The sequence below is a fragment of the Sprattus sprattus genome (assembly GCF_963457725.1).
Source record: "Sprattus sprattus genome assembly, chromosome: 8".
Taxonomy (NCBI): Eukaryota; Metazoa; Chordata; class Actinopteri; order Clupeiformes; family Clupeidae; genus Sprattus; species Sprattus sprattus.
In genome coordinates, this window is record NC_137927.1 from 33,729,323 (window position 1) to 33,752,216 (window position 22,894).

The following is a 22,894-nucleotide window of genomic DNA, read 5'->3' on the forward strand; positions in this document are numbered from 1 at the left end:
CCTTGATGGTGGTTTTCGATTAGCATGATTGTTATGGCATTTAAGAGAGCTTCTCCTATCTCAGAGTGTGTGACGTCACAATGGCTCAACCTTCCACCATGTTAGTCAATGAGAGGAAAAGGGGATGAAAAAGAGGAATAAAAAAGGAGTGGCAAGTTGTACCGCCACGAAAAGTCATAGCAGCTTGCACCGGATCGGGCCGGACGTTTTGGTGTTTGAATGGCGTCTCTAGCTCAATCGGGCGAGGAGTAGTTAGCTGCAAGAAAAACGTACGGAATAAATAAATAAAGAAAACTTGACGATAACAATACTGTGCTTCCCTTCGGGCAAGCACACTAATAAATACATTTTTTGAAAAAAATGTTTTAGTAAAAAGCTCCTTTCAGCCACAATACTTAAATTATCCCCAAAAAATCTGAATGTCAAAACCTTTTTTCCTCCGGGTCTAAGTGCTCTCTGATAACATTCTGTGCATTGAACTGCTGGAGTCAGATGGAGCATTACTTGAGTGTCGAAGTTACATTTTCAAGCCAACTATGTGATGTAATATCGGTGGTGTCTCCCCGGGAGACCTCCTGTGTAGGTGTTGGAGATAGAAGTCAATAACAAGCTCTTAGAGGAGCATATGGGGAGAAGAAGTGTGTGTGTGTGTGTGTGTGTGTGTGTGTGTGTGTGTGTGTGTGTGTGTGTGTGTGTGTGTGTGTGTGTGTGCTCTTAGAGGAGCATATGGGGAGAAGAAGTGTGTGTATGTGTGTGTGTGTGTGTGTGTGTGTGTGTGTGTGTGTGTGCTCTTAGAGGAGCATATGGGGAGAAGAAGTGTGTGTGTGTGTGTGTGTGTGTGTGTGTGTGTGTGTGTGTGTGTGTGTGCTCTTAGAGGAGCATATGGGGAGAAGAAGTGTGTGTTTCTGTGTGTGTGTGTCTGTGAGTCTGTGTGTGTGTGTTTGTGTGTGTGTGTGTGTGTGTGTCTGTGTGTGTGTGTGTGTGTGTGTGTGTGTCTGTGTGTGTGTGTGTGTGTGTGTGTGTCTGTGTCTGTGTCTGTGTCTGTGTCTGTGTGTGTGTGTGTGTGTGTGTGTGTGTGTGTGTGTGTGTGTGTGTGTGTGTGTGTGTGTGTGTGTGTGTGTGTGTGTGTGTGTTCTTAGAGGAGCATATGGTGAGAAGAAGTGTTTCTGTATCACCATCTCAGGGGTGACAGGGCTCTAATTGATGATATTCTTGTCCCTCAAATGTCACATTTGCATGTGGTTGCACACACATACGCTTGCTTTATTGTACACACACATACTTTTTCTCGCACACACACACACACACACACACACACACACACACACACACACACAAACAAACACACACACATACACACAAGAATGTTTAGACACACAAATGAGTCAGTTGACCCTGTGAAGGTGGGATAATTAGCCTTCCATCACTGCACTTAGCAAATGACATAATTACACAAGCAAATATAAAAACTGACATAATCACATGAAAAGATTCCTTCTATTTTTTATGCACAATTCAGCATTGAAAAACATTATTATTATTTTTTTATGTTTAGCCTTGGAAAAAAAACATTGAATGCAACTACTAATTATGAGAAATTCTCTTGAAGTCTCAAGTGTATTTTCACAGACGACTGTAATCTTTCATCTGATAACTGGTTTATCTTTTGATGACGGTTCTGTAAATGCTCTTAGACGTCACTGTCATTTGGAACGTATTTGTTAGCTTTGAGTGCTACTGTACGCCTTTTCTGAGCGGATTAATACGGTGAGTTATCATGAATGTTGACAACAAAGGGTGCTGGATAAAGCAACTGGTTCTTCTCCAGATGCCAAACCAAACAACACAAAAAAGTTGGTTGAGGCAACACATTATATTTAAGACTCACGTTGCTTCTCAGCATCCCAGTCAGGCGAGCTCTCTCTGGGCAGCCAGAGGCACTTATTTTACCCCCATGGCTAGCAACTGCCCCACGCAGACAGAAGCAGAGCGCAGGTGGAGTAGTAATTAATCGATGGCCACTGCCGGGTGAAGTAGTAATTAATCGATGGCCACTGCCAGGTGGAGTAGTAATTAATCGATGGCCACTGCCAGGTGAAGTAGTAATGAATCGATGGCAACTGCAGAAACCCCATTTGAAGCCAGGTAACACAAACAAAGCCCAGCCAGGGTGATAGACCACTGAAAAAACACCCCAGTGGTGTTCAGTCAGATCTTATTGCAGTTTTACAGTGGAGCTACAGTGCACCCCACCCCCCCCCCCCCCCCCCCCCCAAACAACCACATATCCCCAGCTGTGGTGCTCAGTAGGCCTATCTCTGTATGTAATTTCAGCCTTTTTATCTACCAGACAACTCTGAAAGACTATAATGATGAACATTGAACCTGTTGTAATGTCCAAGATCTGGAGCAGAGTTCACAATGTGTTTTTATTCTCTGTGCTGGCTAACAAGGCAAGATATGTTTAAGCTTCTGAACATTGGTCATGTTCCTGGCAGAGGCTGCCCACACAGCTGCAGGTCAGTAATGATGGGGTAGTTAGTTGGGCTTTTTGACACAAAGGGCTCAACAAGAAAGTAGGTTAAGGAGATAGTTATAGCAGAAAAATGATTCAAAAATGGCTGATTCATTTACACAAAAGCTGTCATGGCAACAGACGTCATTGTTTCCATGTTATTTCTACATTCGTTTAATACCAGCCATTTTGCAAGTTTGAGCATTAACAATAAAACTGTGAGGAAGCATTACACAAAATGGTGGCCGTAATCCTTAAACTGCACCACCATTAACCTAGATGACATCACATGTCATAATTTGCTGGAGTAGGAAGACATGGGAACCCAACATGGCAAGTTGCCAAGGGGATGTTGTTACCTAATGCTAGACCATGCTCAATGTGACATAAGAAAATGGGAGATTAACTATTGGGAGTCTCTCCATGGCCAGCCTCAAACCATTCAGAAAGAGTCAAACATATGGCATACTGCAGTTGACACAAATTGTCATTATACAGTCTTGTCTGGCAAGACATGAGTTCTGTTCTGTTCTGTTGAGCTGATTTCATTCTTGCCAAAAACAAACAATTAAATGCACAAAGCAAGTGTGTTTAAAACAATGCATTCACAATGAATCTAAACAGTATACTTACTAGTTCTCTTTCTGCAGGAATGAAATCTAAATGACTGGTAGTGTTACTGTAAGTGTCGCAGCTAAGACATTTGGTGTGGGGAGGGTGATGCTCGTTCTCACTGTGCCTGAGATAAACACCACCCGGAGTCAGCTGACACCCCCCCCACACACACACACACACACACACACACACACACACACACACACACACACACACACACACACACACACACACACACACACACACACACACACACACACAAACACACACACAAACACACACACACACACACACACACACACACACACACACACACACACACACACACACATGCTGTGCCTGAGATAATCACCACCAGGAGTCAGCTGACACCCCTGTGGGACGCTCACGCTCACCCTGGGCCTCCAGTCGCACCTTCACAGCTGGATACACCAGAGACACCAGAGACACCAGAGACACCAGAGACACCAGAGACACAAGAGACACCAGAGACAGACTCACACCAGAGACACCAGAGACACCAGAGACACCAGAGACACCAGAGACACCAGAGACACCAGAGACACAAGAGACACCAGAGACAGACTCACACCAGAGACACCAGAGACACCAGAGACACCAGAGACACCAGAGACACCAGAGACACCAGAGACACAAGAGACACCAGAGACAGACTCACACCAGAGACACCAGAGACACCAGAGACACCAGCGACAGACTCACACCAGAGACACCAGAGACACCAGAGACACCAGAGACACCAGAGACACCAGAGACACCAGAGACACTAAAGACACCAGAGACAGACTCACACCAGAGACACCAGAGACACTAAAGACACCAGAGACACCAGAGACACCAGAGACACCAGAGACACAAGAGACACAAGAGACAGACTCACACCGGAGACACCAGAGACACAAGAGACACAAGAGACACAAGAGACACCAGAGACACCAGAGACACCAGAGACACCAGAACCAGACTTACAGCCCCCAGCCCAGAGATGCACTGAGCCAGACTCACAGCAGCCAGCCCAGAGATGTACTGCGAGAAGCCATAAGGATCCTTTCCATGAATATGATCGGCGTTATGGTCCAGTTAGTGCAGGTTGTTAAGAACTATGTCATGAAATGTTTGTGAAGTCCCTTATTATCATGTTTTTGTCACTGAGTATGTGTAACTGAGTATGTAGGTCTCCAGAATCTCAGTTACCCAGGAGAAGCACCATGCCCAGCTCAGGGAGTGGAGACAGCACTACTCCCCACCATCACTAGGTGTCCCTGATACCATGTCACTTTCTCTGCACAGATGGATACATGCAAGGGTTTCCTTTTTGTGTGAATGAGGTAACCAATTCAGAATGTCTTGTGAGAATGTCTTGTGTCTTGTACCATGTGAGAATATGTGTACATACAAACAAAAACAATTACATGCACGTAATGTTGTACTATTGGTTTTTCTGGAGTACTATCCCATAGTTTTATCCCTTAGCATATTGTAGTATATTTTGAACTGTCATTGAGCTCAGGAGAAAGTAGGTCGTGCTTTAGATGGGTGCTGTTTCCAGTTAAAAGAAAAGAATGTGTGAGATTTTGACGAAATACAATTTTAAACATCTGACCGAATAAGACCACGCTGCTGCATAATTTTATCCTATTGTGATTTTGACTGTGTTATAAAATAGAGACAGTCAGAACAAATGTATCTTCATAATTGTTTGAAAAGATGCTCAGCTAACTAAATCCTTACCTCACAATCGCTTGTGCGAGGAGTCAAGCAGTATGTTGGCATTAGATTCAGTGGAGCAATGCACTTCAGGGGGACGTGACGATTCTATGGCTCAGCCCAGGTCTGTCTCTCTGAAGGACAACATTAATCATTAGCAGTGGAAGTGACAGTCACTGGCTTTCTAACTGTCGGTGACAAACACAAGTTAAACTATTGATCCCTATGGATGTCATTACGGCAACCTCTGGAGTGGTGCCTGGGTGTGTGTGTGTGTGTGTGTGTGTGTGTGTGTGTGTGTGTGTGTGTGTGTGTGTGAGTGTGAGTGGTGCCTGGGTGTTTGGTACTGCCCTTGGAGCTCACCCCCTTAAAGGCTTATGGGAAGGGGGCTGCCAGGTCACTCTGTCACATTCACCTACAGTATTGTATTCTAGAATTCTGGATTTTGCTTTTTTCAACTACTGCCAAAGTGGCCCAGTGTGAGACATCCTATAGTGTTATTATGGAAACATGACAGCAGTGTGAGACATCCTATAGTGTGTTACTATGGAAACATGACAGCAGTGTGAGACATCCTATAGTGTGTGCTATGAAAACATGACAGCAGTGTGAGACATCCTATAGTGTGCTATGAAAACATGACAGCAGTGTGAGACATCCTATAGTGTGTGCTATGAAAACATGACAGCAGTGTGAGACATCCTATAGTGTGATATGAAAACATGACAGCAGTGTGAGACATCCTATAGTGTGATATGAAAACATGACAGCAGTGTGAGACATCCTATAGTGTGTGAAAACATGACAGCAGTGTGAGACATCCTATAGTGTGTGCTATGAAAACATGACAGCAGTGTGAGACATCCTATAGTGTGTGAAAACATGACAGCAGTGTGAGACATCCTATAGTGTGATATGAAAACATGACAGCAGTGTGAGACATCCTATAGTGTGTGCTATGAAAACATGACAGCAGTGTGAGACATCCTATAGTGTGTGAAAACATGACAGCAGTGTGAGACATCCTATAGTGTGATATGAAAACATGACAGCAGTGTGAGACATCCTATAGTGTGATATGAAAACATGACAGCAGTGTGAGACATCCTATAGTGTGATATGAAAACATGACAGCAGTGTGAGACATCCTATAGTGTGTGCTATGAAAACATGACAGCAGTGTGAGACATCCTATAGTGTGATATGAAAACATGACAGCAGTGTGAGACATCCTATAGTGTGTGAAAACATGACAGCAGTGTGAGACATCCTATAGTGTGTGATATGAAAACATGACAGCAGTGTGAGACATCCTATAGTGTGATATGAAAACATGACAGCAGTGTGAGACATCCTATAGTGTGTGAAAACATGACAGCAGTGTGAGACATCCTATAGTGTGATATGAAAACATGACAGCAGTGTGAGACATCCTATAGTGTGTGCTATGAAAACATGACAGCAGTGTGAGACATCCTATAGTGTGTGAAAACATGACAGCAGTGTGAGACATCCTATAGTGTGTGAAAACATGACAGCAGTGTGAGACATCCTATAGTGTGTGATATGAAAACATGACAGCAGTGTGAGACATCCTATAGTGTGATATGAAAACATGACAGCAGTGTGAGACATCCTATAGTGTGTGAAAACATGACAGCAGTGTGAGACATCCTATAGTGTGATATGAAAACATGACAGCAGTGTGAGACATCCTATAGTGTGTGCTATGAAAACATGACAGCAGTGTGAGACATCCTATAGTGTGATATGAAAACATGACAGCAGTGTGAGACATCCTATAGTGTGTGAAAACATGACAGCAGTGTGAGACATCCTATAGTGTGTGGAAACATGACAGCAGTGTGAGACATCCTATAGTGTGTGAAAACATGACAGCAGTGTGAGACATCCTATAGTGTGCTATGAAAACATGACAGCAGTGTGAGACATCCTATAGTGTGTGAAAACATGACAGCAGTGTGAGACATCCTATAGTGTGCTATGAAAACATGACAGCAGTGTGAGACATCCTATAGTGTGTGAAAACATGACAGCAGTGTGAGACATCCTATAGTGTGCTATGAAAACATGACAGCAGTGTGAGACATCCTATAGTGTGTGAAAACATGACAGCAGTGTGAGACATCCTATAGTGTGTGAAAACATGACAGCAGTGTGAGACATCCTATAGTGTGTGCTATGAAAACATGACAGCAGTGTGAGACATCCTATAGTGTGTGCTATGAAAACATGACAGCAGTGTGAGACATCCTATAGTGTGCTATGAAAACATGACAGCAGTGTGAGACATCCTATAGTGTGATATGAAAACACGACAGCAGTGTGAGACATCCTATAGTGTGATATGAAAACATGACAGCAGTGTGAGACATCCTATAGTGTGTGCTATGAAAACATGACAGCAGTGTGAGACATCCTATAGTGTGTGCTATGAAAACATGACAGCAGTGTGAGACATCCTATAGTGTGTGAAAACATGACAGCAGTGTGAGACATCCTATAGTGTGATATGAAAACATGACAGCAGTGTGAGACATCCTATAGTGTGTGAAAACATGACAGCAGTGTGAGACATCCTATAGTGTGATATGAAAACATGACAGCAGTGTGAGACATCCTATAGTGTGATATGAAAACATGACAGCAGTGTGAGACATCCTATAGTGTGTGCTATGAAAACATGACAGCAGTGTGAGACATCCTATAGTGTGTGCTATGAAAACATGACAGCAGTGTGAGACATCCTATAGTGTGCTATGAAAACATGACAGCAGTGTGAGACATCCTATAGTGTGTGAAAACATGACAGCAGTGTGAGACATCCTATAGTGTGTGAAAACATGACAGCAGTGTGAGACATCCTATAGTGTGTGAAAACATGACAGCAGTGTGAGACATCCTATAGTGTGATATGAAAACATGACAGCAGTGTGAGACATCCTATAGTGTGTGAAAACATGACAGCAGTGTGAGACATCCTATAGTGTGCTATGAAAACATGACAGCAGTGTGAGACATCCTATAGTGTGTGCTATGAAAACATGACAGCAGTGTGAGACATCCTATAGTGTGTGCTATGAAAACATGACAGCAGTGTGAGACATCCTATAGTGTGCTATGAAAACATGACAGCAGTGTGAGACATCCTATAGTGTGTGAAAACATGACAGCAGTGTGAGACATCCTATAGTGTGTGAAAACATGACAGCAGTGTGAGACATCCTATAGTGTGTGCTATGAAAACATGACAGCAGTGTGAGACATCCTATAGTGTGTGAAAACATGACAGCAGTGTGAGACATCCTATAGTGTGCTATGGAAACATGACAGCAGTGTGAGACATCCTATAGTGTGTGCTATGAAAACATGACAGCAGTGTGAGACATCCTATAGTGTGATATGAAAACATGACAGCAGTGTGAGACATCCTATAGTGTGATATGAAAACATGACAGCAGTGTGAGACATCCTATAGTGTGTGCTATGAAAACATGACAGCAGTGTGAGACATCCTATAGTGTGTGAAAACATGACAGCAGTGTGAGACATCCTATAGTGTGATATGAAAACATGACAGCAGTGTGAGACATCCTATAGTGTGATATGAAAACATGACAGCAGTGTGAGACATCCTATAGTGTGATATGAAAACATGACAGCATTGTGAGACATCCTATAGTGTGATATGAAAACATGACAGCAGTGTGAGACATCCTATAGTGTGTGATATGAAAACATGACAGCAGTGTGAGACATCCTATAGTGTGTGATATGAAAACATGACAGCAGTGTGAGACATCCTATAGTGTGATATGAAAACATGACAGCAGTGTGAGACATCCTATAGTGTGATATGAAAACATGACAGCAGTGTGAGACATCCTATAGTGTGATATGAAAACATGACAGCAGTGTGAGACATCCTATAGTGTGATATGAAAACATGACAGCAGTGTGAGACATCCTATAGTGTGTGAAAACATGACAGCAGTGTGAGACATCCTATAGTGTGTGATATGAAAACATGACAGCGAAAAATGAACTGGGCCTGGTAGTGATTGTTGTTTTAGAGTTTGATATGAAACCATGAATATCTAGGTTTATGCCTTTTTCCGAAATCCAATGACTATGTGCAGTAAAGCACTTCGATTTTTTTATCAATATATCCTTTCCCCACATGTAGTGCGACTTTTAATTATCTCAAAAGCATTTTATAGCTCCAAAACCGAATTTAATAACATTAGCATCTGATAATTCCCTCAAATTCCAGCCGGTCATCTGTCACCTGTGTGTCCCTGTGAGTGATGAGTCCTTTCTCTGGTGCTGCTGGGAGCAAAGCACTCTCCCCACCCCCCATGTTTGTTCTTGTCCTTTCACAATCAGGCCTTCAATATGAGTGGGTTAAAATACATTGTTTCATTAGACTGTGTTTAGTGAACACTGTGTTTAATGTCTGTGGCGGAATGCTAAATCACTTGAAACTGGGTAAACAAGTACCCATTAATAACCTGTGGTAGTTAAGGAGACGCAGTGAATTCTGAGGCCTTTGATTTTTTTTTCGGCAACTCATTTTTCCCAAATGTCTATTCATTTTCTGAAATAGTTTCCTTCATTTATCAACTTGACACTTCATAAACTTTTTAGTTGACAATGCTTTCATGTCAACACCAGTTCATATTCACTTTTTCCCCTTGATGTTTGCTTCAAATATCTAACAAAAATATGTTTTCACATTCATTCCTATGACCCATCGGGTAAAATGATGTTGTACCTTTGTAAAATGTGTCAAACCACAAGTCAAATGAGAGAAGGTCTTTATAAGAATTTAACTTGTTTAGCCACTGCAAAATCTCTTTTACTGCTTTTGAGAAAAACCACAGCACATTTATAATATGTGATATAATATAAAGTATATATGTTTATAATATCTATAATATGTGATATCATACTGACAATCTTACCCATTTCCAACGTCCTCCAGGGACAATATGGGTAAGAGAGGATCTTCATGCATGATTGTATGACCTACTCGACCTTGAGTCTGTGCTTGTTGGCATAGCGATAATACCTTTCTGTAGAGTGCTGCTGCATTTCTCTGTGTTCTGACAGTCTGTACTGTTTGAACCTAGGGGGCGTATATCCGGCATCTCTACGTGTTTGAATGTATTGAATCTTTAAATTCTAGATATACCTAATAATTCCTCGGCAGTCGACACATCAAGTGTGCGCTGCATTGGCTGCTCCTCTTGTAACTCACCACTGACTGGGCGGGCGCTACTTCAACTAAAACAATAAGAAACACAGATCCTCTCCATCTGCTCCATCACAGAGCTCAAGAAACACACAGTGTGTGTGTGTGTGTGTGTGTGTGTGTGTGTGTGTGTGTGTGTGTGTGTGTGTGTGTGTGTGTGTGTGTGTGTGTCTCTGCTGACCTGGTGCTTCAGTGCAACCAGCCGTATGTGTGTGTGTGTGTGTGTGTGTGTGTGTGCCAGTGTGTGTGCCAGTGTGTGTGTGTCTCACGCTGCTCCATCACAGAGCTCAAACATGCTCTGCCTGCTTCCCAACAGCCAGCTCTGTTTAATGACATCATTCTCACTGGAGCTCTGATGGGAATATTCACACATCTCCTTTGTGATGCTTGGTCCAATTAAAATCATTTATTTTTCCCTCCTGTGAAAGCTGCACTTTTAAAAAGGTTGATTTGGTATCATACTGGATTGTAATATTGATGCTGCAGCTTTGCTGATTGCTGCAGCTTTTTAATATAAGATCATAATATATCAAAACCAAGACAGGCTTATCTTGCTTCTGTGGCCTGTGATAGACAGTATTCACAGTGATCATATAGATTGATGAGCCCTATGTTTTAACCAAGGTAAAGAGTGATGATGGACTTCCTCCTATGATCTATCCCAAGGAGAAATCTGGCACAAAAGAACGTGTGTGAGCAGCTATTCTCAGTGTCAGCAGTCATGAAGTGAAATGGCATTGTTTTGAATGTCAGCCTCTCTGTGAGCTGGGGCTCTTGTGAGGCATGTAACCTAGACAACATGACAATGCACACAAATTAACCGTGCGGTGGAGGATAGCAGCGTGATTAATGGGATCCTACAAGGACAGATCCCAGGAGGAACAGCCTGGGAGTACCTGTGCTTATAAAAAGCCCTGAGAGTCCCAGGAGTCAGGAGGAGATGGAGACAGACACTGATTGAGTTGGAGAGGGAGAGCTGGGTCTGAGGGGGAGGCAAGACAACTGCCACACTGCTGGCAGCTCTCAATGAATTATTTTGTACTTACACGTGCAATAGGCATGTGCACTGTCCCTGTCTCTTGTGTGAATAGACCACCACACACACACACACACACACACACACACACACACACACACACGCACACACACACACACACACACACACACACACACGAACACGAACACACACACACACACACACACACACACACACACACACACACACACACACACACACGAACACGAACACACACACACACACACACACACACACACACACGCATGCATGTGCACTGTCCCTGTGTCTTCTGTGAATAGACCACCACAGAGAGAGAGAGAGAGAGAGAGAGAGAGAGAGCGAGAGAGAGAGAGAGAGAGAGAATGTCCTTGGCCAATGATGATATGATTGATCCACATGTCTGATGTTCCAGAGGCAGAGGAAGAGGCTGAGAGATAAAACGGCAGCTATACTTTGACGTTAGAAGTCTATGAAGCACAGATCTATGAACCTTCTGGTAGTTCATCGACTTGAAAATGAAATTTGGTCACCTATCGAAATGGGTTTGACTATTTTGTACGAAGGGGAAATAGTTTGATGTGAGCTCTGCATATAATGTCCCGTAAAGTCATTGTATAGAGTATATACGGGTACGAGTACGATACGGTTGAATTCATGAGAAGATTCGAGGGACTGTTCATAACTGTAAGACTGCAGCCTTTCGGTGATGTTACATTAGTACCTTGCGCTCCGACGAATCCCCTATTTTAGGGGCGTGGAATGCTCCAAGTAGCAACACCCACAACCGGTGAACGAGCGCAGAGGAGCTTCAGACAGAAGCAGGTCAAGTTTGGATATCGGCGAGACTAGACGCGCATCGTTTGGGTATTTTGTGGAACTCTATCGCATTTCAAACATTGGCAAATGGCTCATTTTGTTGTACTTTTCCCCGTCCTGCTTATAGCGAAACCAGGTACGTGTTTATTTATTTGTGCTAAGGGTAACGTAAAAGAAGGGCATATGCGTTGTGGATGGAATTAGAGGTTTTTTCGGACTGTCGAGCACCTCGTCGTTCCGTCTGACATAATTAGATTGTGGCGTCCTTCCTAATTTACAACGGCAAATACAGCTTTCTCACTGAATACATTTTCAAGCATCTAAACTTGAATGCACACTTATTCGATATGTATTTGTTTGTTTTAAAGATAATACAGGACTCCTGATACTTGCGTGTGAAATTAGTCCAAGTGCAGTATCCATGATGAATTTTAATACTCATTACTTTTGAATCACTTGGGTTTCGCTTGCGAGTTTGAAATGTAATTATTTCCTTTCCCTCTCAGCCAGGGGAAAGACTGCTTGTAAAGTTCATGCCTCTGGTACATATCTCAATACTATTCAAATAGAACCAGTGCGCCTGAGGGCTGATATCGGAGGCTATGCTTGTCAGTTATAAGACGTCGCGTTCCTTTAAGCCCGCTTTCACGTATATAGAGATGCGATATATGTCAAGACAGAATCATATTTATTGAAGAATTAATCATATTTATTGCATGGTCTGCCTCAGTTTTAGGCTTTGGAATAGACCCTGACATCCAAATTGATATCATCAATGAGCTGGACACGGCAAACGCGACATTTGGAATAACCCAAGTTGCAGGTCTTTACAACCACAGCAAAGCTTTCTTATTTCGAGGTACGTATCAATTTTCTCCTGACTGCTTTCATATGTGTCTTCATGAACTAGAATGTAGTAATAGGTCTCAAATGATGTCATGTGTTGATCACCATAGAGCTCCGTTAAACGCACTCTAGTTTCAGGTGAGGACTTCTTGTCAAACACGGAAGCCCATTTGGAGTGCGTGGTGTTGGTTTGATGCCTGTGATTAACTGTGAGTTTTAATACACATGTAGGAGCAATGCATCAGTATCTGATCTAAGTCAAGTGTCACTGAATTGCACTGTCTGACTAGTCGATACCAATGACACCAGTAGAAGGCTATTTTCTGTGTATTGAAACAGTGGTGCAAGTGTTTAGAAAATGCTGGCAACGCTTATGTCTGAATGACAAGTCATACCTAACATATAACCTTGGTTTCAGCGCTTGGGATTTTAGCTTGATGTACTAAGTTTAAGACAAACATACAATGCTAGTTTCATATTAGAACATGAGTTAAATATGATTATATCCCAGAAAAAAAACAACCTCTGAAGTCTTTGCTGACACCGATAGGAAATTGTCCTTGCTGGGCTCCCACTTTGGTCTCATCACCGCATGTGTGTGTGTGTGTGTCCAAGCATGGTGAGCTAGATGTTAGAATGTGATTATAATCACCATGATTTGCTATTTTAGAATGTATGGGAGTGTGCAATGCTTTATGATGTCTTGGAAATAAGAGTTATTATAAGGTGCATCTTGTTGAAATGCATCTATTTAAAATCACACCATATAGTCTGATCCATAGACGCTTTATAAGTGATGGCCAAATAGAAAATATGCTCATCTTCATTCATAAAGGATGCCTTTAAATGCCTTCCTCTCCTCTACTGTGGCTGTGGTCATGTGTGGTGTATTTTGTAAGCCAACCACCTTGTTCCAAACATCTGTTTGGCCTCCTTTCGACTTTAGTACTTCCTCTGTGGTGGTATGGTATAGCTTGTGGTAGCCCTCTGCAGATAGGGGGGAATCTGATCTCAAAAGAGGCTGTGGGGAAATCCATCAGCCTTACTGGCCATTGATTAAGAGCTGCCAGGATCCATACTCGCCTTCTCTTGGCTGAAGGGCTGAGAGTCATGCAGGCCAGAGGATCCAGGCAGGCCAGAGGATCCAGGCAGCCTCATTACAGCAGCCGCTGCACAGGAGCACCTTAGACCACTCCGGCTGGGGCTACAGCAGCACAGGAGCACCTTTAACCACTCCGGCTGGGTCTAGAGCAGCACAGGAGCACCTTTAACCACTCCGGCTGGGGCTAGAAATGTCCCTTTACTGCCCTTTTACTCTTGCCAGCACCTGGGATGCTCTCATGGGATGGTGGCTGCTGCATTCTGGGGCATTCTTGTCTCTGAAGCCAAAGAATTGTTGGAAGCCGTCAGGGGACACACAGGGGGATATAAGATGAAATGTCAGCCGCTTTAAATACTCGCCTTCAGCGTGCAATGCCTCCACTTGATGCTATCTGTGGTGCCGGGCTGCCCGCAGTAGAACAGTGTCAAGCAGGAGGAGCACACAGCTTAAGACACCTGCCATGGGGCGCCTGGACCCCTCCACTGGCTGTGTGTGTGTGTGTGTGTGTGTGTGTGTGTGTGTGTGTGTGTGTGTGTGTGTGTGTGTCTGGACCCCTCCACTGGCTGTGTGTGTGTGTGTGTCTGGACCCCTCCACTGGCTGTGTGTGTGTGTGTGTCTGGACCCCTCCACTGGCTGTGTGTGTGTGTGTGTGTGTGTGTGTGTGTGTGTGTGTGTGTGTCTGGACCCCTCCACTGGCTGTGTGTGTGTGTGTGTGTGTGTGTGTGTGTGTGTGTGTGTGTGTGTGTGTGTGTGTGTGTGTGTGTGTGTGTCTGGACCCCTCCACTGGCTGTGTGTGTGTGTGTGTGTGTGTGTGTGTGTGTGTGTGTTTGTGTGTGTCTGGACCCCTCCACTGGCTGTGTGTGTGTGTGTGTGCCTGGACCCCTCCACTGGCTGTGTGTTGACATCTAAACAATCAATCCAATTCTAGTGTCCAGAAGTGTGTGTGTGTGTGTGTGTGTGTGTGTGTGTGTGTGTGTGTGTGTGTGTGTGTGTGTTGTGTGTGTGTGTGTGTGTGTGTGTGTGTGTGTGTGTGTGTGTGTGTGTGTGTGTGTGTGTGTGTGTGTGTGTGTGTGTGTGTGTGGCACATGATTGGCTGTTCTGTGGCAGGTTGTGGATCGTAATTGCTCTTCCGTACGCCATTATTGTTAGCAGGTGATTTATAAACAGCAGATGGTCAGTGCTTGGCAGAACATGAGGGTTTTTATGAGGCCACTATTCATCTGATTTAGGCATAAAGTTGTCATCTGTGGAACCCAAGTGAACGGGTAGATGCCGTGTGGCATATTCTCTTTGAAATTAGTCATTATTTCTGCATAAGAGGATTTACTCACCCAACTGTAACTTTAAATACATTTCCGTGAAGTTAATTGAACAAATCTGTTGTACGCTACTTGAATACTCATCGAATGTGCAATTTACCAGGACTGTGTCAGCATCTTATTCTTAGCACCTCCTCTTGCTGAATAACTCCTGGGTTCACTGAGCTAAACCAAACATGCTCAGTTAGCATTTTATGGAAGTTAATTGATGAGCACACATTTTTTCTTTACAATTGTCATGTTGGATATATATTTCTGCCCACACACACTGGAACTCATTGTGGTACCTGAGATTAGCGTCCGTTAGCGTCTGTACCATGTTGTCATGTTTTGAGTGTTCCCTTTTCAATTTACAATTTAACAATTTTAAATGTGTAAATACTAGGTATCCACTTGGTGCACTTTCAGTACTGACAGCCTGACAGTTATGACGGTTCTTATTGTCAGTTGGTGTCAACCTGTCTGCAGACCAGGTGCTACAGAGAAGCCTTCTACTGTGAAAAGGTAGACAGCTTGACAGACCGACTGCACATTCTTGACATGTTAATGTTTTTCCTTATTAAACATCTGGATCAGGACTTTGGCATTTAGGTTCTTAGCAGAAATTAGTTTAAAATAAGCTGAAATTCCATCCCCTATTGTTATCATTGTTATCATTGTTATTAGTGATAATTATAATTTCAGATGTCATTATTTCATGGGTATGAAGCCTCGTGCCGACTTCAGAGCCTCACAGTGTTGTGGCATGATGCATGGAAGTAGTTGTCTGCCCTGGATTGGGATTGACTATGCAGGCCACTGCTGGAAGCTGATAACCATGTTTATGGAACCGTCCCCGTGGTAGTGCTGGTATTGTCCCATGGGACATTGTGTTACACAAGAAAAATCCAGTCACAGATATATAAATAGTCACTGATACCATGAGGGAAAGCAACTGACAGGCAGTGAAATTCATTTATTCTATTTTGGGATATTTCAGCTTGGATTTACCCTCATCAACTTTCCCAACTCTGCTGTCGCTGTTGATAAAACAGAGGATCAGTTCACATTTCAGTGATTTACTGAACATCTTTGTGACTGCATGGCTGAGACTGCGGCTCATCACAGAAGGCAATGCTATTCCAGTCCCTCAGGGTCCAGCAGAGTCATTTGTCAGTCAGCTATAAATGCGGTCCCTTGTCTCTGGTTGAAATGAGGGGAAACTCTAAGTAATCAGTGGATGCTGATTTGTGAATTCCTGCTGTTGCACTTGATTGCTAGTGCCCCATCTGTTTCTGTGCTGTGTTTGTTAATGATATAACAATGATACAAGTGGGAGATGGAAGGGAATTCCTCAGTTTAAATGAATGCACTATTATAGCTCTCATGTTGAACCAGCCAGTCATAGGAAGGCAATGGCATTATTTTATGGCATAATACCAAATGATTCTAATGCATAGCTCTTTATCCCACTATGCAGACATAGAAGCAGACTTCCTCTCTCTTATCCTGCACCATATGACTTTGAGGAGAGTTTACAGGAGGCTCTTATCAACAACGGCATCTGCTTTGTAGCCTTTTCATTCTGTCCGTGTCTGGGATTCACCCCAGAAGTAGAGATGCACACACAGACACACACACACACACCCCAGAAGTGAAGATGTCTCATGCATAGTTGGGCAATGTTGAAAGATTCCCAACATTCTGGATGCCTGAAGTGAGTGGCGTGCCCATTGAAAGAGATGTGGAGATGTGTGTGTGTGTGTGTGTGTGTGTGTGTGGGTGTGTCTGGACGCCTGAAGTGAGTGGCGTGCCCATTGAAAGAGATGTGGAGATGTCTGACGCTCTGTGCTCTCTTGCACTCTGTGAGTTAGGAGTTTTTGGTGTCTATTTATTAGGAGTGTCTGTGTGTTTGAGTGTGTGTGTGTGTGTGTGTGTGTGTGTGTGTGTGTGTGTGTGTCTATTTATTAGGACAGTTCTCAGAGGCTGGCTAGCCCGTCTGCTCAGCTGGGAAGTAAAATCAAAGTGTGGCATGAATTCTAAGATGGAATACAAACAGAATTGACTGTGCCTCTTATCGCGCGTGCAATCCGTGTCACTCTGTGTGTGTGTGTGTGTGTGTGTGTGTGTGTGTGTGTGTGTGTGTGTGTGTGTGTGTATGTGTGTGTGTGTGTGTGTGTGTCTGTGTGTGTGTGTGTGTGAGTGTGTGTGTGTGTGTGTGTGTGTGTGTGTGTGTGTGTGTGTGTCTGTGTGTGTGTGTGGGTGTGGGTGTGTGTGTATGTGTGTGTGTGTGTGTGTGTGTCTGTGTGTGTGTATGGGTGTGGGTGTGGGTGTGTGTGTGTGTGTGTGTGTGTGTGTGTGTGTGTGTGTGTGTTTGTGTGTGTGTGTGTGTGTGTGTGCAATCTGTGTCACTCCTCTGCTGATGAAATCAACACGGCAGTGGAATCTGTCAGGCTGACACTTGTCTACTGAATTAACTTCAGACTACAGTTTCCTTCACAGAGTGGATTCACTTCTCGTGAGATTTGAAAATTAGATTTGAAAATGAACCCTCCCATGCCTCTTGGAAAAAGTATCTTTATCATGATTTTTATTTTTATTTTTATTTTTTGAAGTCAGAAAGCACGAGGGTGTCTTTCGTAAATCTCCATCTCATAGTGAATAGAGTCATCCGACCAGAAATAAGAATAATCATCCTGTCATGCCACTGCAGATGCCCCAGCAGTTAGCTCTAATGTGAGTGTGTGTTGAAATAGTTCCCTCACACCACACACCCCTGGGTTACCCTCATTATCTGTGTGGCTCTCAGTGAGAAACATGTCAGCATTTGCTTATCGTGCTGCCAGTCCTGCATATGGAGATGAGAACACAAAAGCCTATTACACAGCAATTAAACTGCTTTTATTTAGTCAGTACTCAAAGGTTTACATGATGGATTCATAAATTAGTTTCATTTTCTTATCTTCATAGCCACCAAGATGTATTATTATTTTATTATGTTTTCCCAGTAGGCCATTTTTCTTTTGATTTGATTTTAATCGGTCTTGTATTGATCCTCATTGTGTTCCTGCTACAGCAGATGCATTTTAGTGATATGGGCTTTATTATTAGAGATTATTTTCAAGCAAGTCGCCATGAATTACAAGTTGTGAACCTGCTGATTCAAGAACCAGCCATGGCGTGGGATCACTGTGCCTCTCACGTTGACAAGGGTAGATTGCTTAGGAGCTCTGCCTATACCATTGCCTTTTATAGTCACATATTTGAGAATTGTGGATCCTAATATACTAGAAATTTCCATTGAAAGGAAAAATGATTCTGTTACAATTTGCTACAAGAAGAACTTAGTAAATTAATAATCAGGCAACCGTTTAAGATTTGAGATCCTTGAGATCACACACAAGCAGCTATGCAGTCAGTTACAAAGCTATACCAAACACATGACCATTATTTATCCGTCACATTATTGAACTGATTTAGCTTTTCATTTTTTGAAATGTACGAAATCAGTTTCATCTGTAGCATCATAATCTGTGCCATAGATTCATTTTCGCATTAATGACAGTGTGTTCAACATTGTCAAGGTTTATCCATAACTGAATTTAAAATGTCAATATGAATGAAACGTTAAATTATGTGTGAAATAGCAAAAAATATAAATCTGGTTTAGTTGTGGATCATTTTTAGCTGTATAAACCTCGTTATATTTACATTGGATTTATTGGAACGTAATGCAACAGGAGACCAAAGAATAGATTGAGACCATACCCCAATCAAAAGAGATTAATAGTGTGTTTGTCAGAAAGTCTGAATAGCTCACCTAAGATGCACTATACAACAACCCCCTATGACAGTGAGATAGCTGTTTCAGATACAATATACTGAATATGCCTTTTCCTACTTTCATCAGCATTTAGGTTTTTACTAATTAGCCATGGAGTTATCATGAATGTCTTGTGCTCTTTTATGTGTGTGTGTGTGTGTGTGTGTGTGTGTGTGTGTGTGTGTGTGTGTGTGTTTGTGTAACTCTCTCTTTTGCATTGGCTTTAGATACTACAGATATCCTGTCCTCTTCGTATGAATGCATTGGCTTTAGATACTACAGATATAAAAGAGAGGATGAAATACTTCATCTATTTTGCTCGAATACTCAAAAACACACTTGAATTGCTATAAGTCATCTTCAGTTTTTGGTAAGTTCATAGGCCTGTTATCTGATAAGTGCCATCATTTAGTTCTGAGGGCATAGTACAGTAGGTGGCTATCGATTGAAGGAAAAGGCCTCCACTTATTCATACCAGAGAGGGAAATGTTCTCTGAATGACTCAGCTTCGTTTGACTAAACAGCATTGAGTTTTAGATTGGATAGCAAGCCACATTTTACATTTGTATAGGTGCCACATGTTATTCAGAATCCATTGGTTGCCATTTCCCCCCCTTGACATCACATTGCTGATAGACATGCATGAGAAAAGAGGTATTGTGCACAACTCAGTTACGTTTTTTTCCAGCATTCGCTTCCATTGTCATTGTGATTAATGCAATATTGTGCCGTGAGTCATTCAGTCTGTTTCTCACTGTATGTAGGGTGGTGGTGTGTGTGTGTGTGTGTGTGTGTGTGTGTGTGTGTGTGTGTGTGTGTGTGTGTGTGTGTGTGTGTGTGTGTGTGTGTGTGTGTGTGTGTGTGTGTCTGCCTGACGGGTGGGTGAGAACTCTCTGCTGTTGCTCACCCTATCAGCCCTCTGCCACAGTTATGGCATTTTGCCCCCTTTGTGTCTCAGGTCGTTGGCAAAGGCTAAGCAGATGCCCCCACTATAAGTGGCACACACACACACACACACACACACACACACACACACACACACACACACACACACACACACACACACACACACACACACACACACACACACACACACACACACACACACACACACACACACACACACCACTATAAGTGTCACGCTGAAAGCTGAAAGCTGGCAAGAGGGGAGACCACAGCTGTTAGCACCGCTGCTTTATGCAGACTGTGACACTGTGGCGTCTCTGAGCATACCGCAGTGTTTGTGTGTGTGTGTGTGTGTGTGTGTGTGTGTGTGTGTGTGTGTGTGTGTGTGTGTGTGTGTGTGTGTGTGTGCGTACCGCAGTCTTTGCTCAGTCGCTGATCTCCTCAAAACATCAAAGGCAGGGCGAGAAACACTCTGATTTGATTGCTCCTCCAGGCTATGTGCTATTTTGTTGGTATGGGTAGTGTGAGGCAAGGAGGTTCTGCTGCTGAACAGAATCATTTGTTACAACTCATCTAACGCTAGCTGTCGAGCACATGTCAATATAGAACTGTGGATGAGAGAAACCTTAATCTTACTCAGCTTTCATCTCTTTGGCCGACACCATTGCATATGTATGTCTGCAGGGGGGTGTGTTCATGCGTATGGGTTTATGGATCTGTTCTTCACGAGAAAACACTTCCTGTTGCCATCTGTGGCTTATCAGAGCAGTACTGCAGTGTGTTGTGTTGATGAGGATGTTGTGCGTATTGCGTATCGCTTAGGGAGAGCTGTATGCTAACTGTATCGCCTGAGATGCATAGCGAAAAGTAAAGGAGCCATTTGAGGTTTCCAGACCCTCGTTATGCAGAGCGCGTATCTCCAGGCGTTTGAAAAAGTGAAGGAAGTTGTTTGTCAAAAAGCAGGGAAACATCTGGAGTTGCCATGCAGTTTAATAATTCATTCTCTGTCCTGGTAATCAGCTATGCAGAGAATATGAATCACTGAACTCCTCGGCTTCCTCTCCTAAATTCAGTCCCATGTGAATAATCTGGAGGCGAGACGCGGAAGTTACTGGCGCTGCCGAGTGCACCACCATGCTCTGTTTTGCATTTTTAGTCCTCTGTGTCAGATGTTTGTGTCTGTGTAGTTATGCCTCTTTTCTACTCAAACAAGTGCACTGAACCTTTCCTCTCCTTGTCAGACAGACGTGTCTCGCTGCACTTTTTAACTCGCGCAAAAAAAAAGAAGGAAAAAACTGAGAAAGGATTACCAGGTTTTTCTGTCAAGGTTTAAGGGCAGTGAATAGTGTGCGTCCTCGTGTTCTCTGGCTGTGTCCTTGAAACATTCACCTCCGCTGTCACTGCCACATTATGTTTCTGTCAGCGTGAGTCTTATTGTGCTGTGTGTTTATCGGCTTATGTGTCCGTAATGCACTAATGGTAGTTCCTTCAGCCACCATTTCCATCACCACCACTGAAGGACATTCTTGGGTATCCAGAGATTAGATCAGAGAGCAGTTTGCTCAAGTCATTGCTGCCATGCCATGTTGGAACGCCAATGAAGCGTGACATAATTATTAACGTGATCTCATTACTGTACATTTATACACATGTATGAACTAAAGCTATCATTCAAGTAACATAATGCATTCTGATAGTCCTCTGTTATATCACCATCATCGGTAGAGGCCTAATATAGTGTTGTTAATTGCAACTCTATAGCAAGGCTACTCATAGAAGTGCAAATCTTCATACACATCTTTTCTGCTGACTCTCAGCATTTCTTGTGAAAAGAAAGTGTGGGCATGTGTTGTGACATAGAGAGCATAAGGGGCCATGACTGCTGCCCTGTGTGTCGTGTGTGTGTGTGTGTGTGTGTGTGTGTGTGTGCGTGCGTGTGTGTGTGTGTGTGTGTGTGCGTGTGTGTGTGTGTGGGCATGTGTTGTGACATAGAGAGCATAGAGAGCATGCAGGCTGTGATGATGTGTGGGTGAGGGGCCATGACTGCTGCCCTGTGTGTCATGTGTGTGAAGTGGGTGCTACCAGCTGGTGTGTGTGTGTGTGTGTGTGTGTGGGGGGGGGTGTTGTTCGGAAGTAATGCAAACTAATCAATTTGACATGTGATATGAAGTGGAAATAACAAATAACGCAACACAAGACTATTGGGGGGGGGGTTGTGTGTAGGTAATAATAAACTGTACAATATTAATAACCAAATTGTTTATTTTTTGTAAAAAGGATGCAAAAAAAAAATGTTTTTGTGTAAAAGAGAACTAGAATTGGGTTTTCTACCTTTCTCACAGTAGAAATTGGCCCTTGCTCCCAGTGAGAGTCTGTAGTAAACAGTGTACTCCTCATTTCTACAGCTACATTAGCAATCAAAGAGTGTGATGACATCGTATGGAGTGGGGGGGGTCACTAGAGTATCAAAGAATCAAAGAGTTTCCCAACATAACATAGTGCCTGTAGTGACAGTTCTAAACATTCAAATATGAAACACTACTACTAGCAGGTACCTTGTACAAATCATGATAGGCGGTATTCACAATTGAATACATAGCACAGGCAAGAAAGTGTGGTTAACCTAAAAGGATATGTTATAAAACTGTTGATCTCACCCTTACACAAAATGTTCATTTGTATGAGAGGTTTTATACAGTCCTCATTGTAGGAGTTTTAAAGTTAATCTATTCCTATAACAGTTCAACTGCTTATCAGTAAAACACTACAATGTGTTTCATGTCTGGTCACACAATAGAAAAGTCCATTATTGCATCACATGGTTAGACAATAATAGTTTTTTTCCCCCCTTTTTTAGCACACATACTTAAGCAATATAGCACGAGTGGGAGTGGTGTAGGTAAGGGATAATCCCACGGGTGATGTTCGGCCGTAGCCATCGAGGCCGAAGGC

The 22,894-nt window shown here is 43.1% G+C and overlaps 1 protein-coding gene across 1 annotated transcript in view; it reads left to right on the forward strand.

The window, feature by feature from the left end:
- Nucleotides 1-12,054: 12,054 nt before the first annotated feature.
- The window catches only part of LOC308369658 (protein kinase C-binding protein NELL1-like), a gene marked incomplete at both ends in the record, with an annotated part of 172,183 nt that continues 161,343 nt past the window's right edge, over nt 12,055-22,894 (forward strand). Inside the window, 2 exons of the mRNA XM_080844162.1 lie at nt 12,055-12,103; nt 12,698-12,826. Of these exons, the coding sequence (XP_080700288.1) occupies nt 12,055-12,103; nt 12,698-12,826 (178 nt within the window). The remainder of the gene's footprint in view (nt 12,104-12,697; nt 12,827-22,894) is intronic.